General features: G+C 36.6%; 1 protein-coding gene across 4 annotated transcripts in view; it reads left to right on the forward strand.

Annotated features, from left to right (window-relative positions):
* The window catches only part of CDase (neutral ceramidase), a 440,785-nt gene that overhangs the window by 334,539 nt on the left and 88,713 nt on the right, over window positions 1-17,533 (forward strand). For all 4 annotated transcript variants that reach the window (XM_069812523.1, XM_069812522.1, XM_069812521.1 and 1 more), the window contains exon 7: window positions 315-524. In XM_069812523.1, coding sequence (XP_069668624.1) covers window positions 315-524 — 210 coding nt within the window. The remainder of the gene's footprint in view (window positions 1-314; window positions 525-17,533) is intronic.

Below are 17,533 nucleotides of genomic sequence, written 5' to 3' on the forward strand. Positions count from 1 at the left end.
GAATAATAACAGGCATTTCCCATATTTATTCAGCGTTTAATTTCCTCCCGGGTGTCATTTACATTTGTTACTGTTGCTTCAAGATATTTGAATTTTTACAGCACTTCAAAGGATAAATTTCAAATTTTTATATTTCCATTTGTACAATATTCTGGTGAGGAGAATTATTATTATTATTATTATTATTATTATTATTATTATTGTTATTATTATTGTTATTATTATTGTTATTATTATTGTTATTATTATTATTGTTATTATTATTATTATTATTATTATTAAGGTATTACGGTGATGATTTTTCATTCATGCAGGGACCCTTCGTGGCCGCTTTTGCTTCTACGAACTTGGGTGATGTGTCTCCTAACACGGATGGTCCGAGATGCGAGTTCACAGGACGTCCCTGCGATGTGCATAGCAGCACATGTTCTGGGAAAAGAGAGATGTGCTTCGCATCCGGTCCAGGGCCAGACATGTTCGAGAGCACACGCATGATAGCCGAAAAACTCGACAACAAGGCTTGGGTAAGTTCATTATCAGTAACAGTGTTTTTCACAAAGATGTGCTAGCATAGCACATAGAACAACTTTTACAGTCGCATGATAGCCATCCAATGTTCCAGCAGTTTTGTTCCTATTTCGCTGCAGCATGACGTCATTGATATCCACCTGTCCGGTGAGATTCGGAATACGCTGTGAGATACGAGTATTAAATTTTGTTGCCTTTTATTTGAGTGAGAAAATCGGGATAATAATTAATTAAACATTTAAAGTGTAGTCTTTCAGATATAGTTTCGTGTCAGGAGAAAAAAGTGTGAAGTGCTATTCACTTGTAGTTGTATCAAGATTTTCCTATCACTGTTCCATATCAAGTTAGCCGTAATGAAAACTTTGTTAAAAGAATGGGCCAAAAAGGTAGCGTATTTCAAAATTCAAGAGACATATCTCCGAAGTTAATTGAAGGAAAATTTAAAGATGGCATTTTCGTTGCCCTCGAATTCACAGAGTCATGTTCGAGGAAAAAGTTAACCGAAACCGAAACAGTGGCATGGATAGCGTACGAAATTGTGTGTTCAAAATTATTTGGCAGTTTTAAAGTAGAAATCAAAATATTTTTTAATAAAAATATTTTATATCCATCCTTCCTGGAATACATTGACTGTTAGATACTGATTATGAACAAAATCAGTGCAATAATTGAGGAGAAATCGTTTCAAATGGAGAAACATAGAAACAAATGACTTGTATAAAACAGGAGGCCCATGGGAGATGCTGAAAACATAGGGTTGTCTTACTTTTAAAACTTTGTATTGAGGGAATTGCGCAAAAGAGCGAAATAACTTCATTGAATAATGACGGTAGTAGTCATTAAAGTGAAAGTGAAAAGGAAAATGATGAAATGATTAGCCTAAAAGTGTCCCGTTAAGGGCAAAGGCTTCCTCCTATAGAGGGAGAGCTCTAGTTGTCTCACGCGGTTAGCTACTCCACGTAAGAGATGTTTACAACCTTGGAATTGTTCACTTGGTTCACATTTTGCACTGTTGGATATTGTTCGCTTGTTCCTGTCGCACTGATTTTAGTCGCTGTTCACTTGTCTTCTTAGGTTTTTCCACTCTTCCCTATGTCTTGCTCTGCTTGACCAATGGCTTCCTACACGTTCACTGAAGAGGTCGGCCCATCTTCTTCTTGGTGTCCCGCGTGACCTCTTGCCAATGCGGGGATCCCATAGTGTGACTGTTTACGTCCATCTTCCGTCTCTAAGTCGTGCAACATGGCCTCCCCACTTCCATTTGGTGTTGGTGGCTTGCAGTGCTGGATCTTTAATTGCTGACATCTTTTGTAGTACTTCGTTTGGAACTCTGTCCCTCAATGATAAAACTAGTATACTTCTCAGCATCTTTCTTTGGCATATTTGGAGACTGTTACGAAGTTTGGCAGTGAGAGACCATGTCTGACACCCATAAAACAGTACAGGAGTTACGCAGGTCTCCAATATTTCTATTCTGAGTTTCTTGCTGAGTGTTCTCTCCAGTACGATGACCCTGAAAGTCCAGAATGCCTTCCACGCGAGAGAAATCCTTCGTTTTATTTCCTTCTCTGTCTTCTGGTGGAAGGAGACTAGCTGTCCTAGGTATACATATTCAGACACGTATTGTAGTTCTGCACCATCAATTATAATGGGTGACTCCGGCCCGTTTGACATTACTTGTGTCTTGGTCATATTCATCAGGAGGCCTGCTGATCTGCTGGCGTCGCATAAATTTTAGAGCATTGACTGCAGTTCTCTGGATGATTTGGCGAACAATACGAAGTCATCAGCAAACCTTAGATTATTTTGTCTGCTGCCGTTGATGTTTATTCCACAATTTCTGAAAAGGACTGACTTTTAAAGGGACACTATACTGGAAAGGACTGACTTTTAAAGGGACACTATACTGGAATACTAATTTCTATTTTCTTAAAGCTAAATTTAAAAAACTTTTAGCTCTGGTGTATCTGAATAATAATAACAAATGTATAAAATTTCATACCTCTATGATAAGTGGTTTCCAGTTTATTAATATCTTAATAACATATTGTATCGTTTTATGTAAAAAGTTCCTTGAGCCACAATTTACATTATTCTTAACTGATATTGACTTATATGATTCTTGATATACATTGAAACAAAGTATGGGATGAAGATAAATACAAATAAGACGAACACCATGGTCATAGGAAGAAAAATAAAGAAGGTAAACTCGCGAATTCTAAATGAGGCAGTAGAGCAAGTGGACAGCTTCAAATACTTGGGGTGTACTATAAGCAGTAACATGAGCTGCTGCCAGGAAGTCAAAAGGAGAATAGCAATGACCAAGGATGCTTTTAATAGAAAAAGAAGCAACTTCTGGGGACGTCTGGAAGAAGAACTAAGGAAGAGACTAGTGGAGTGCTTTTAGTGGAGTATGGCATAGAATGGGGCATTGAATGGACATTACGACGAAGTGAAGAGAAGCGAATAGAAGCATTTAAAATGTGGATTTGTGGAAGAATGAAACGTGTTAAGTAGACAGACTGAATAAGAAATGAAGCTGTATTGGAAAGAGTGGGTGAAGAAAGAATAATGCTGAAACTGATCAGGAAGAGGAAAAGGAATTGGTTGGGTCACTGGTTGAGAAGAAACTGTCTTCTGAAGGATACACAGGAAGGAATGGTGATCGGGAGAAGAGTTCGTGACAGAAGAAGATATCAGATGTTAGACGACATTAAGATATGTGGATCATATGAGGAGACAAAAAGGAAAGCAGAAAATAGGAGAGATTGGAGAAACCTGGGCTTGCAGTGAAAGACCTATCCTTCGGCAGAACACTGAATGGATGAATTAAAACATACATTACTATTGGGTTTTTCTGTACAGTGAATCGGTAAATTAGTATGCATTTTTGGTGATCATTAATATTTTTATTTTTTATTCTTTTATATTAAAATTATAGTAATTTATTTATTAATTTTTTCCAGCAAAAACTATAGTAAGTTTTGATCCCATGTACAGTATATAAGAAGTCACATAGGCCTAAGTGAATATCAGTTAAGAGTAATGTAAATTGTGGCGCAAGGTATTTTTATAGGAAACTATTCAATATTCATTCATTCATTTAGTGTTCTGCCCAAGGGCAGGTCTTTCACTGCAAACCCAGCTTTGTCCAATCATTCCTATTTTCTGCCTTCCTTTTCGTTTCCTCATATGATCCATATGTCTTAATGTCGTCTATGATTTGATATTTTCTTCTACCCCGAACTCTTCTCCCGTTCACAATTCCTTCCAGTGCATCCTTCAGTAGGCAGTTTCTTCTCAGACAGTAACCAAACCATTTCCTTTTCCTCTTTCTGATTAGTTTCAGTATCATTTTTTCTTCGCCCATTCTTTTCAACATAGTTTCATTTCTTATTCTGTCTGTCGACTTCACACGTTCCATTCTTTTCCATATCCACATTTCAAATGCTTCTATTCGCTTCGTCGTAATGTCCATGTTTTTGCCCCATACAATGTCACACTCCATACAAAGAACTTCACTAATCTTTTCCTTAGTTTTTGTTCCAGAGATCCTCCATTGCTATCCTTCTTTTGACTTCCTGGCAGCAGCTCATGATTCAATAAAAAATATTAATAAAATACAAACCATTTATAGCAGGAGGATGAAATTTTGTACATTTGTCATCATTAATCATATATGCCAGTGATCAAAATTTGGTGAACCTAGCTTCATAAGTATGTTTGTTATTGATTTCACTATTGTGAACCTTTAAAATATGGAACTTGGAAATTTGAGTATTTTTCCCCTTAAGACATGGAGATATGCATGTCTTACATGTACACCAGTCATTTTCAATTATTAGTAGTACTACATTTTGCAACATTGATATCCTGTCATCAATTGGCGCCACAATAATCTGAATAACTTTTATGAAATGGAAGTAATATTTAATTTTGAATCACCTTAATGTACAATAAAGATAATGATAATAATAATGCCTCCAATTGAGGTACTGGTTGCGTACATCTGTAATTATACAATACATCTCACTTGACGATATATGTCAGTAAACGAACAATATTGTTTGTGTAGTACATCTGTGTGACTAATGAAGCAAATTACTAGTCAGCGATGTATGCAATGGAGTGGGAAAAGAGCTGGTCAACCTACTCCTTTATCTCCTGGCTTAGTTGCCTCAAGAGTGATGTCTTATTGGTGTAATTTATGTGGTTCCAACCAATCTTCGAATAGATGACTAAACAGCAATAATAGTAATAATCACAATCAACGGCTTTGGCCATTGTCTCTATTTCAATTCAGAACTTATTGAATCCCCTGTCCCTACTTGGTCTGCCATATGCAAGGACTGCCTAATGGTTGCATAACACTCTTTTCTAAAGCACCGGAACCTATTGAAAGAGGCACTATATCGACGATTTCAATGCCCTCTAAAGAAAAAGGCCGACACTTACGGACAGGACTATATTGTTCGAATTTACTGTACCGTTACCCCTTGTGGTAGCTGAGTGGTCAGACCTTCAGTCTGTCACGCAGGCGGTCCGAGTTCGAAACCCGGTGAGGCCTGGGATTTTTCATTGAAAATTTCGTAATGGACAAGGTCATAGTTGGTCGTTTTTTACGAGATTCTCCCGTTTCCTCAATATTAGGCACCTATATCATTCCGTCGACATTTTCCATTCCGTCATAATTCTATAGCATTCCCCGAATACTGGCTAGCGACGCACAGGGGTCTCAAAACCTGGATATGCAGCGAAACTTAGTGAAATCAGCCGGTGTGGATTTGGGGATGAGCCTAGATTGAGGGCTAACACAATAGATCTGGAAAGGTCGCAGTGCTGGGTCGTGGTGCCCCCTTCCCAAAATTCAATTCATTTGAATTCAGCTGTATTTATTGCCCAAGAAGTTTTTTGGTAGATATTGTCTACACGCTATAGGGTGATTCAGAACCTCTTGCAACAAACTCTGGGGATCGATGGATTTCGCAATGAGGATCATTTTTCGTAAAAAAAACTCATGTTCTTAGATTCCTCGTGTAGGAGCTACGCGGCGTCGAAAAAAGACAGGTTTTAGTGATATTTACAGTTAATTATGAAATTATTTATTCATTTATTTCTTCAAGTGCCCTTGCGGACAGGTTAAAAGTGTCCTGTCATTTTGCTGCCCTGTTTGAATGGAGCCCTCTTCGGAACACGCTTCCGCTGCTCATGGAGGATGTACCCTTCACGATGTGAGGGAACATGTGATTGAACATAACGTCCCAACGCACTTCAACCTGGTTGTACGATCACATCTGAACATATACGAGGAGCAATGGATAGGGAGAACCGGACCTGTTGCGTGTCCAGTGTGATCACCCGACTTCACGCCATTAATCTTGTTTTTCTTTTGGGACATGTGAAGCAATACGCCACTTGGATTGAAGAGGTGGGATCAATAACCATTCAAGTCCATTGACACAAGTTTCGAGAAAAAAAAACTTATTTATTTATTACCTAATTATTATTTTTTGCACGTAATAGGCTATTTCTTGTTGTTTTAGAGATGAAGACAAAGAAGTATACTAACTTTTAAAATCGTAACACTTGTGAAAATATCCAAAATTCAATTTCAAAATTGCAAAGAATGAATGGCCAAAAGTGGTCTTTAATGTTATTGATCTCACCGCTTCAATTGACACCAGAGAGGAACCGCCTATGAGAGTGTTGGCTGCTTTTGATCAAATTCGACACAGGCTGATAACCACTGCTACAACGGTGTAATGAATTAACCAGGTTCAGGATAGACACTTTGAACACCTGTAATTTGTCAGCAAACATACTTGAGAAAGTCCACACTTGTGGAGTAACGGTTAGCGCGTCTAGCCGCGAAACCAGGCAACCTGGGTTCGATTCCCGGTCGGGGCAAGTTACCTGGTTGAGTTTTTTGGGTTTTCCCTCAGCCCAACCCAATATGAGCAAATGCTGGGTAACTTTCGGTGTTGGACCTCGGACTCATTTCACCGGCATTATCATCTTCATCTCATTCAGACGCTAAATAACCTAAGCTGTTGATAAAGCGTCGTAAAATAATCTACTAAAATAAATAAAGAAAAAAATACTTGAGAAATAATGCATTTCATAATTGTTAATTTCACTAAAACCTGTCTTTTTTTCGATGTCGTTTAGCTCCTAAATGAGACATTGGAGAACATGGATCGTTTTACGAAAATGAATTCTCATTGCGAGATCTATCGATTCCCAGAGTTTGTTGCAGAGGTTCTGAATCACTCTGTATATACAAATATGTTAGTAAGCAGACTTGTTGACTTTCCCTCGCAACGCATCAACTAGGCTACTGCTGTCTCTAGTCCCAAGGGTGGTTGTTAATATTTTATCAGTTTCTGGACGACAACAGTCTTCCCAACTGGCCAAGGAGAGGATACTAAAACACGAACAAGAGAACTGTACATGTCCGCTCATAAATTATGTTAAATTTCCCAGCGGCATATGACTACCGCCCATATGTCTGTGCAAGGAAACATGTACTCAAACTTACTAAACAGATACTGTAAATATTTAGTACAATTAATATAGCCTATTCATAGTTGTACTAACAAAGACATGTAATTCAATTCTCCTTATGCCCATTTACTGTGTTATGTAGTGAAAGTCATTCTAAAATTTTCTCATGAAAATATTAAATCTGTGGCTGGGTAAAGTTTTATGAAGTTGAAGCGTCTCCTGTAACGGTACCAATACAATATAAGAGGAATAAGGTTACCAAAATTATTTAAGTACAAAGTTTTAAAATGACTATTACACTTTTACTACGCCATACTACTTTTTACCAATAAAATGGTATGAAAGCACGTCTTTCATCCAATAATGGCTCCTTGTCGCACAATTTTATCACTTCTCTAGCATTTGTTTATTTTTATTGCATCCCTAGTAGTTGTTTGTTTTATCACTTTCCTAACTTTGGTTTATTTGTTTGCCAATATTTCAAACTGCATATTCTTTACGGTATTGTAAAACATGCTTTGCGAACATCATTTGTTTACCGGATAGACAGTCAACTGAAAATGGCGGCTCCGTTCAAACGTTTTGGTGAAGCTTGCATTAGTGAAATAGAATTTTAGTGAGTCAATCAATATCTATTTTATTGTATTAGATTACTTTATTTCTTATAATCTTTATATACTTTCTTCTAATGGAGTAATAGTCAATTAAATCCCACTCGAGTTTTGGTTTTCTCTAGATAAATAAAAACCTTTAGTGAGATTACTGTTAACGATTTTCATCTGACTCGTAATTACAGTAACGTAAATTAAAATAGGCCCCTTTTGAATTAATCTGAGCTGTAAACATATCTGTAATATCAGGTATGAAAATATTTAAAGAAAAGGAAAATATGCATTCTTAGCAGTTTTTGTTGTAATATTGATTTATGTGCACAAATAATAGACACATCCGATGTAAACTTTGATATACTCACTGAAATTTATTTATTTACTTAATAATTTATTTTTGTGGATTTATGAATTGAAGTAATAGATAAAATTAAATGTCTTGAATTTATAATTTCTTCATTGTTCTATATAATGCTTTTAACACTTATGTAATCACTGATTAACTGGGTAACTTTCGGCACTGAATCCTGGACTCATTTCGCTGGCATTATAACCTTCATTTCATTCAGACGCTAGATAACCATAACAGTTGCGAAAGCGTCGTAAAATAAACCAATAAAAATGTCGCAATCGTCACACAAAATATGAATAATAATGGTTTTAATATATTCAAAATAATAGTGTGAATGTACTGTATAATCACTTAATATAAGTATTATGTAAATACAGATATCTTGGTATATGACTAAAAAGTTAATACATTAGGCGGTATTAATAAAAACAAAGACATTACTTTGCTCATTTTCCTAATGAGTAAAATGAGCTTGCTCTTTCTTATCACAACCGTCATAAAGAGTCAGAACCGTCACACACGCATTAAAAATATACTTAGCTAGAGCATCCTTTATGAGCTTTAAAGTGTGCATATATATATATATATATATATATATATATATATATGTATATGCGTCGCTATGTAATATATCAGGGAAAAAAATAAGTTAATATTACTTAACCCAAAATTTGATAGAAATCTTAGCTTAAAGAACTTAATGTCATGAAATGGTGACAACCGTAACAAAAAATGAAAATTAATATTTGAGGAGAAAAATTCGCTCTGGCGCCGGGGATCGAACCCGGGTCCTTGGTTCTACGTACCAAGCGCTCTGACCACTGAGCTACGCCGAATTCAATCCACAGCACCGGATCGAATCTACCTCCTTCAGTGTTTTCCTTTGTGGCCGACTCCAAGTTGGGCATATATGTTGACGTATATGTCTAGTGTCAATTGCCATTATACTAGTAGTTGAGTGACTTATTTGACCGGGATTCCGCAGTTGACACTAGACATATACGTCAACATATATGCCTGACTTGGAGTCAGTCCACAAAGGGAAACACTGAAGGAGGAAGATTCGGTCCGGTGCTCTGGATCGAATTCGGCTTAGCTCAGTGGTCAGAGCGCTTGGTACGTAGAACAAAGGACCCAGGTTCGATCCCCGGCGCCGGAGCGAATTTTTCTCCTTAAATATTAATTTTCAACATTACAGAGATTATTCTGTAGGACAAATTAATAAATCCATAATATAAAAAATGAAAAGTATGTTTCGTAGGATCTATAGTCTCTGTTATAGTGTTCTTTTAGGGATTTTGAAGTAATTCTATAAATAGTGTAGAAATAAATTTTGAACAAATTTGAGCATGTAGTCTATTATTAAAATTATTTTATTTTGTGGATTATAGTACAAATATCACAACCGTCACAATGGAATGACCCAGGTATTGTAGGTCTTCAACCAAAACTGAGTTGCCAAAGAATATAGCTTTATCATATTATGTTCCTGAATGTTATGTGCCATATTCGTTTTGTACATACTGTAAATCCTTGTATAAAATGTTACTTAAACCATGTACCCATAATTTCATGAAAAAGTTTCCCTCATCTCAAGTGAGTGGATTATAGAGAAATCGCAACGCGGCGATCCGATTCTAAGCTGAGTCGTTTGCAGACTCCAGTTGTGCAAGTAGCTTGTAGCCTATATGGTTGAGGCAACGAAGTATCGTTAATTTGGAACATTAAAATCTATTATATAAAATGTAACTAAATATAGGCCTAAGTAGTTAAATAACCTCTGACACTCAAATTAAAAACAGAGATGCTGAAACTGGATTGTTCCAATAATTTGTTGCATCTTTAAGAAGTAAGGCACCACTCCCTCCATTTCCCGCTGAGGAATGGTAGTGATGTTTGCTTGAATGCTATTCTTCATTTCTTCCAGTGTATGTGGATCATTTATTATTTAGATTCCCCGGAAAATAAAAGCCACAAGTGGTTAGATTGAGGAATGCAAGGGAATACAACATTCCTCCTGATAATCATATCCTGGAATATTGTATGAAGTTAACCGTAGAATGGCCTGCTGTATGTGTTGTCGTAGAATCCTGTTGTAGAGGGAACGGTATTTTATTTTATGCGTCACTTCTTAAGCAAGTGCGACAGGTAGGCCTATGTTACAAGAAGACAGACCGTTTCAACATCTATTTTCTTAATTTTCGTAAGTGATGTTCAACTGCTTATATTTAGTAATACACGTATTTTACATTAGTTGCTTGTGGTTTGGTCGAATTACCGATATAGCGCTATCTATCCGGAGTCTCCGAGCGGCTCGGCTGAGAGATATTATTTCGTGACATGAAACGGAAGATTTACCATGTATTCGCCTTACAGTTGAGAAAACATAGGGGAAGTCATCGGCCTAGCTCAGACGGCAGCGAATTTAACTAAGGAACTGATCAAAAGCTGCGAGTTCGATTCCCTCTTGGACTGATCCTCCATGAGCATCCATTGTGTACAAAACGACCTCGAAGCCATATCATCCTCCACCAAGAGAATACTAGTCCTAAACCACGAAACTGTCAGTGAACGTTTTGGTCACTTCAGATGTGTAATTAGTCACCCGCCCTACAGTCCTTTATTTGAAAATATTCCTTTCAAAATGCGAAGTTTGCGTGTCAGAGCTTTTTGTTGAAAATCCCTGTATCCAATTTTATTGCAGTTATAAAAAAACACTGTTCATACCTATAGTGGCAGTAGGATACGTCACGTCTGTATGGCACTGATACCACTACGGCATTACAGACTTAAAAGACTTCCCTATTCGCCGACTCGCATTTTACAAAAAGCTAAAACATCAACAGTTTATCCTGCGTTATGTAGAACTTGTGCTGTGGGACCTGAACTGTATTCATCGGTATGTATAAACACTATCTGCTTCTGACGTTTGAATGAGGCCGGCTACAGGTATGACATCCTTTGCGCTATTTACCTTTGATCCCTGGAAATCGGTTGCGTCGTCAGTGGTACAAAAAAATAGGGCCAGAATCACATCACGTCATTTTCTCGCATGAGTCCCGCTTCAACCGGGATGCAAATTACAGTTACCACAGAGTCCAACTTGACAGAGAGTATTTCCACGATCCAGCATAAGATCACAGTCTACTATAGACAGTCACGAAGCTTGAGTTTTGAGGGTGCTAGAAACAATAGACTGTGACGATTCTATTTTGCATTGCCTGTAATGAGGCGATATTAGCGATCCTAGTGGTGAGCAACTATCTAATGTTTGCATATTTACTACGTATTGAGCTTCGCGACTGTGTATACTAGACTGTGATAAGATCGTAATCGCGGAGTTACTGTACAGCAGGGCTATAGCTTAGATCTCTGCATTCTCTCGCCGATCAATCCTCGGTTGTGAAGAAGGCAGCCGGGAAATGAGTCGCTTGAGCGCATGCAGTTGAGAATTTTTAACCGACTGGTTGAAAGGTTTTCTCAGTCGCGAACGCTAGAGGTTGTTGCACTACAATTACATCACCTTTTAATGCCTGATACCCAAAAAAGCCTACCTAAGAAGGTTACCATTTTTGTTATTATTTCAGATGGCACGAAAATTAGGAAGTACATTTGAACATTTAAACAAGGAAACATAATTAAAAAAAAACACAATTTTTTAATGAAATAATGATTTGTATCAACAATAATGTTATTCAGCATCCATCATGTCGAACTCATCAGTAACGAAAATGTTTAATGTAGCTTAGTAAATTGTGATTGGATAAAAACAGAGATCTTTGTGATACGTCACAAATTTCTTCCAAAGAAGACATACCGGTTGTTTATTTCAGTCAAAGTATTTAATAAAAATATACCAAATCTACATATTCACTTTGCTTAAGATTTATACAATAATATACTGCGTGTTCATTTCAAAGTGTGTCATGGCAGGCTGTATGCCGTCATGTGGCTAGCCGATGAGCCTAGAGAATTCAATCTTCCTACACTTCCGCAGAGGCGTATTACCTATGTGCCAGAGAAGTTGCCTAGCAAGTACGGCGTTCATTCTGAAGAGTACGTACCGATACGTACGGTAACGCCGGTAGTGGCAGGAATGTGAACTGTTTGGAAACACGTACTGTCGGGATATGGGGAGAGGGTTAAGACGATTACTTCCGTATTTGTCGACATTAATTTAGACGGTTAACATGGACACGGAGCATTTGATTTGTGTTGTGGAATGTTGCGGTACCCAACCGATAACAAATATCCTGCGTACGATTTGCCCGTGCAAAACACAGTTCGAAAGAGGTTATGGTAGCACACAGACCGTACAGACCGCCATCTGTTGCTACGACATTCAAGTTATTCCGTACACGTTCTCAAGTTCAGATTGAACGCCTTGATTAATAGGCAACTTCTCTGACACATAAGCTGAAACTCGCTTCAAATTGCTGACTCAACAACAGTGACGTCATTAAACACTTTGAAATGAACACCCAATACTGTATTAAGAGATGCTTAATCGTAGACAATGATTGACGTTGGAGCTACTTATGGTAAGGTGTATGCAGATTCTATTATTCGACATTCAACGTCCATATCACGAAATATCAAGGATAGAGGAAACAAAATTCGTGCCGAAGTTATTCGAAAATTGAAAGAATCAATGGAAAAATCGCCATTTGGATTAAAAATTAATATATATATATATATATTTTTTTTCAATCTTATCTAGAATTTCCTCCTTGCTTTCTTTAATGTATTTACTTTTGTCCTGTGCAATTACGAATACAACACCATTACAAGATATTATAAGTTAACTGTTCCGTTCAAACAGAGGAAAAAGACTATGAAATATTTTAAATTTTCTTTTTAGTATTACTTATACTTTATATTTATATTCTTAAACACAACGTGCTTCGTTAAAATATTATTTTATTTTATTTTATTGATTTATTAATTTATTATTACTATATAAATATTTTGTTGTAATTTTTATTCAAACTGATAGCTTGTATATCTACTAGGATCACTAATCAGGTGACAGAGCATCAGACAATTTAACATTTCCATAGCACATGCTGTAAACATATCGATCGAAGACAGTTTTCAGTCTATGATACTCTTCGAGCGACCGGGGCAACCGATCGACTGTGATGATTCATCGGGTGTTTTGCTTTCTGCGGAGTCAGGACACGTGGGAGCCAAGCTACTGCGTATAGTATGGAGCGAGCGATGGCACGTATATTATGACTTTCGATCGGTCGTTCTCAATGAAATTGAGAGCTCTATTGTAGCTTGGAGTGTCGTCAGTTAAGTATGACTCTCCGTTACGTCTTGGGCTTTTGCAAATTACATTTGAGAGCACAGTAAAACATTCTAAATTCCATATTGCAGCAAGACAACGTGTTGCTTCTATCGCTGTAAAGACTTCACATGGTGGGGATGTCCTAGTTGGTCTAGTGGCTATTGTCTGTGCCAAATAATCCAGGGTTCCCTGAGTTCAAACTCGGCTGAGGGGATTGAATTTAAAAGGGCGAAAGTCACCGGCGTAGTTCAGGCGGTAGCGCGTTTGCCTGCTGATCCGGAATTGCTCTTGGGCGTGGGTTCAATCCTCGCTTGGGCTGATTATCTAGTTGGGTTTTTCAGAGGTTTTCCCCAACCGTAAGGCGAATGTCAGGTAATCTGTAGCGAATCTTTGGCCTCATCTAGCCAAATATCATCGCTATCACCAATACTCTATTCTGTACCGAATGAAAATGCTATTTCGTTTTATATTTACTAACCTTTATTGGTTGTAGAAATAAAAGGATAGAATGAAATATAAAGTTAGGCATATGGAAGATAGTGTGTTTTAATGAATTGAGGAACAGATAAGACATGTACTGTAATTACTAATCATTATTTCAGATATTAATGCATAGGCATAATTTTAATTGCATCACATGATAATATAGGCCTGCATAGCCTCGTTACATGGAGTATACTCGCACTAAATAATTTTCCATTGAACGTTAAAATGTTGTTCCATAAGTTTTCATAGACAAATTTTCAATAAAATGTTCAATACCCGCACGAATTATGAAAATTTAATCTATTCTTTTTTCTATTAAAGTATAGGTTTAATCCTTACATAGAATTTAAATTATAAAAACCCAACTATGAGATCATGGATGAAATATATGGACAATCATTATTTATTTTTCGTAATTCAAGAGATAATTTAAAGATAAACATGTTTTAAAATTATTTTATAATAGTGTAATACGTACAAGATTTGAATATACTTCAATTATATTGTCAGCTTGATATAAAATAATATTAATTACCGTATATAGAAACAAATTCTGGAGCGTTTCCTTAGATAAATGTATGTTAAGAAAATAAATATGGTAATAATTCTTATAATGCATTATTAAAGGAACTTCATTATGTAGGCCCAACTTCAATACTGGTTGAAGAATGACCTCGCAACAATTATTCTTTTCTTTGTTGTTTTTTTCTTGTTGTTTGACAGAATAAATAAATATAATTTTACAGTGCTCAACCTGTTATAGTGATTAATATTAGAGGAGAAAAATTCGCTCCGGCGCCGAGGATCGAACCCGGATCCTTGGTTCTACGTACCAAGCGCTCTCACCATTGAGCTACGCCGAAGTCCAATCCACAGCACCGGATCGAACCCCTCTTCTCCAGTGTTTTTCCCTGTGGCCTGACTCCAAGTTGGGCATGTATGTTGGCATTTTTATACTGTCAACTGCCATTATACAAGGAACGCACTCAGTTGAGCGACTTAGTGGCCGGGATTCCACAGTAATATGCACAGTAATCTATACAGAAATATGCACTGTTGCTAGAAGAATCTACGTAAAGATTTTTTTTTGGTCCTACAGAATATATCTGTTATGGTAACAATTAATATTAGGCGCCGGAGCGAATTTTTCTCCTCTAATATTAATTATTACCACATCAGATATATTCTGTAGGACCAAAAATAATAGTCTTTACTGTTATAGTGATCTTCATAGACGTTACTTCGTGCCTTGCCATGATTGTATGGTATAGGAAAGCTACTGCAAATAGTACAAGAATTTGAATGTGAATTGAAAATTAGTCAAAATCAAGCGAATGACCATTCAGAGTCTAAAATACTGTACTTCCATTTGTGCAGCCTGCTTGGTAATGTGAGCACTATTAATATGTTGTATTGTATTGTATTGTATTGTATTGTATTTATTAACATTTAGTGAACTCTTATTGCTATGACCCTCCTTTAAACCGGCTTCAAGTTATCACATAACAAATGTCTCCTTCTATCCCTTCAATATCTTTGTGATCTTGGACACGTCTGGCTTACTTGCTCGCGGGCGCATTTACTGCTTCGAAGGAGCACCTGAGTTGGTCACCACTGCATTACACAAATCGATGGAATATTACTTCTATCAATTGTGGAAGTCGTACAAAACTGCGCCTGTTATTCTTGTAAAACGTCTACAAAATTTATATCCCCTTGGATCGTTCTATCATTGCTTCGTTACATATATCTGATATTTCTTTTCGAACTTTAAAATATCCTTCCAAATCTCCAAATCTCCTTCCAGGAATTTCTGTCTAACAACTGTTTCTGCAAAAATAACCTCGTAATGAGCTTAGTTCGTTCATCAACTTTAACAATACAAACGGGACAGTTTATTCCTAGCATATGTTAGGGATATCCTTATCTACCGGTTGTTCAATACGTAGATGTTAATATTTCTTTATTAAAGATAATGAAATTCGACATAATATGAAATAAATATTGTACGTTACAAGAATTGAAAGTGTTTTACGAATTACAGTAGTTTCGAAATTCCTCACCTTCAATCCTTGTAACTTAAATAACTATTAAGTTTTGTAATGGTGTCATCTAGTTTGAAGGTATGCTCCAGTGTTCTGTAATTTCCCAGTTCAGGACTGTATGTTGAGCTATACCTACGTTGAATTAGGAGTGAGTTGTTGTTTTTTTAGCCAACTATCCGAAGGCAGTGAGTATTCTTTTTAAATATTGAACATTAAACGTGAAGTGTTCTGTATAATATACTGTATTTTTACAGAAAGTGAACTCAGTATACTCGATGTTCTTTATATTGATATCAGGAAGGGTAGCCTATTTTTTGCCGTTTCTTTTAAAATCTAAACGAATATACTGCGAAGGTCTGTGTCCTCTTTCCTCGTGGATGGTTGTAAATATTTTATGTATTCCTCGATAATGTAAATTCTCCCTACATTGCCACGAAGAGAGATCAAAAGAGAACGAAAGAGTTGTAGAACCTTGGAATGAAATTGTATTAAATTGCTCCAAAGCAAGAGACTTTACAGAGTTCACTAAAACGAGACGGCGAATGATTTGAGAATTTTTATTCCTATTTATCCCTCAAGAGAATAGTAAAAAACACTAAATTGAATAAAAATGAGAAAATGGTTACAATTGCCAAGGGATTTGAGAATTTTTTACAGACGAAGAACAAGCGCTAGTTAGTGCTGTGAAGTAAGTCAATCGCATATCAAATTCTTTGGGTAGTAGTTCTAATGCGCTAAAAGCTACTGAACACTCTGAGGTGGTATAAATGGTAAACTCCTTAAGTAGGCCTATTCATAAAGGGGTTTTCAGTATAGATTTTTCAAGTTCATCTATTTGTATTGGAATTAGTGCCATCGTAGTTGTAGAGGTGGTTAGAAGGATCATCATAAAGGCCAAATTCTGCTTATTTCTATATTTCGTCGCTGCTCCTCCAAAATCTCCTGTGCTTTTCAAAAGGTTTTTGCAGAGGAAAGAAAAAAGCATTGTCACTTTAATTCCCTGGATTTTTAAAGCTACTTTCTGTGTAATTTCATCATTTATCACGTAATGATTGAAATTACACAGAAAGTAGCTTTGAAAATGAAGGGACGTAAAAGTGACATTGCCTTTTTCTTTCTCTTGCAAAATCTTTTTTAAAAACATATAGCGGATTTTGGAGGCGCAGCGACGATTTGAGATGTAGTAAAAATATGTAACACCACAGAGATTGGCTAGCTTGACATTGTGTAGTTCGAATTGTTGTGTAATTCGACTAAATGTTTATTCCTCTTGATATTAGTATTTAAATCAATGATAAAATATCACAGTTAACTCCAAATTTCGAAGCTTACATTTTGGATAATTAGAAAAAATAATGTCCAATCATGAATTCTAGAGAAATCCAGGAAGTATTTTGTTGTAACATATGTTATTAATGATTCCAAGAATTCTAATTGTATTCTTAAATTTCATTGTGATCGACAGATAGTGGGACAGAAGAAAGTTGTCGCTATTGTTAGCAGCTGTCGTATCATTATCCAGTGACTGACCACAGATAAGAGCAACGGGCGGAATTTACAATGCTATTGTTTACGGATGTATACGTCTCTTTCGCCCTTACCTCCTAATAAGTGGCAGTTATTGAGTACTTGAGTAGTATGTTATTTTATGACCCTTTATCAGCATCTTAGGTTATTTAGCGTCCGAATGAGATAATGCCGGTGAAATGAGTCC

Source organism: Periplaneta americana, chromosome 16 (assembly GCF_040183065.1).
Source record: "Periplaneta americana isolate PAMFEO1 chromosome 16, P.americana_PAMFEO1_priV1, whole genome shotgun sequence".
Taxonomy (NCBI): domain Eukaryota; kingdom Metazoa; phylum Arthropoda; class Insecta; order Blattodea; family Blattidae; genus Periplaneta; species Periplaneta americana.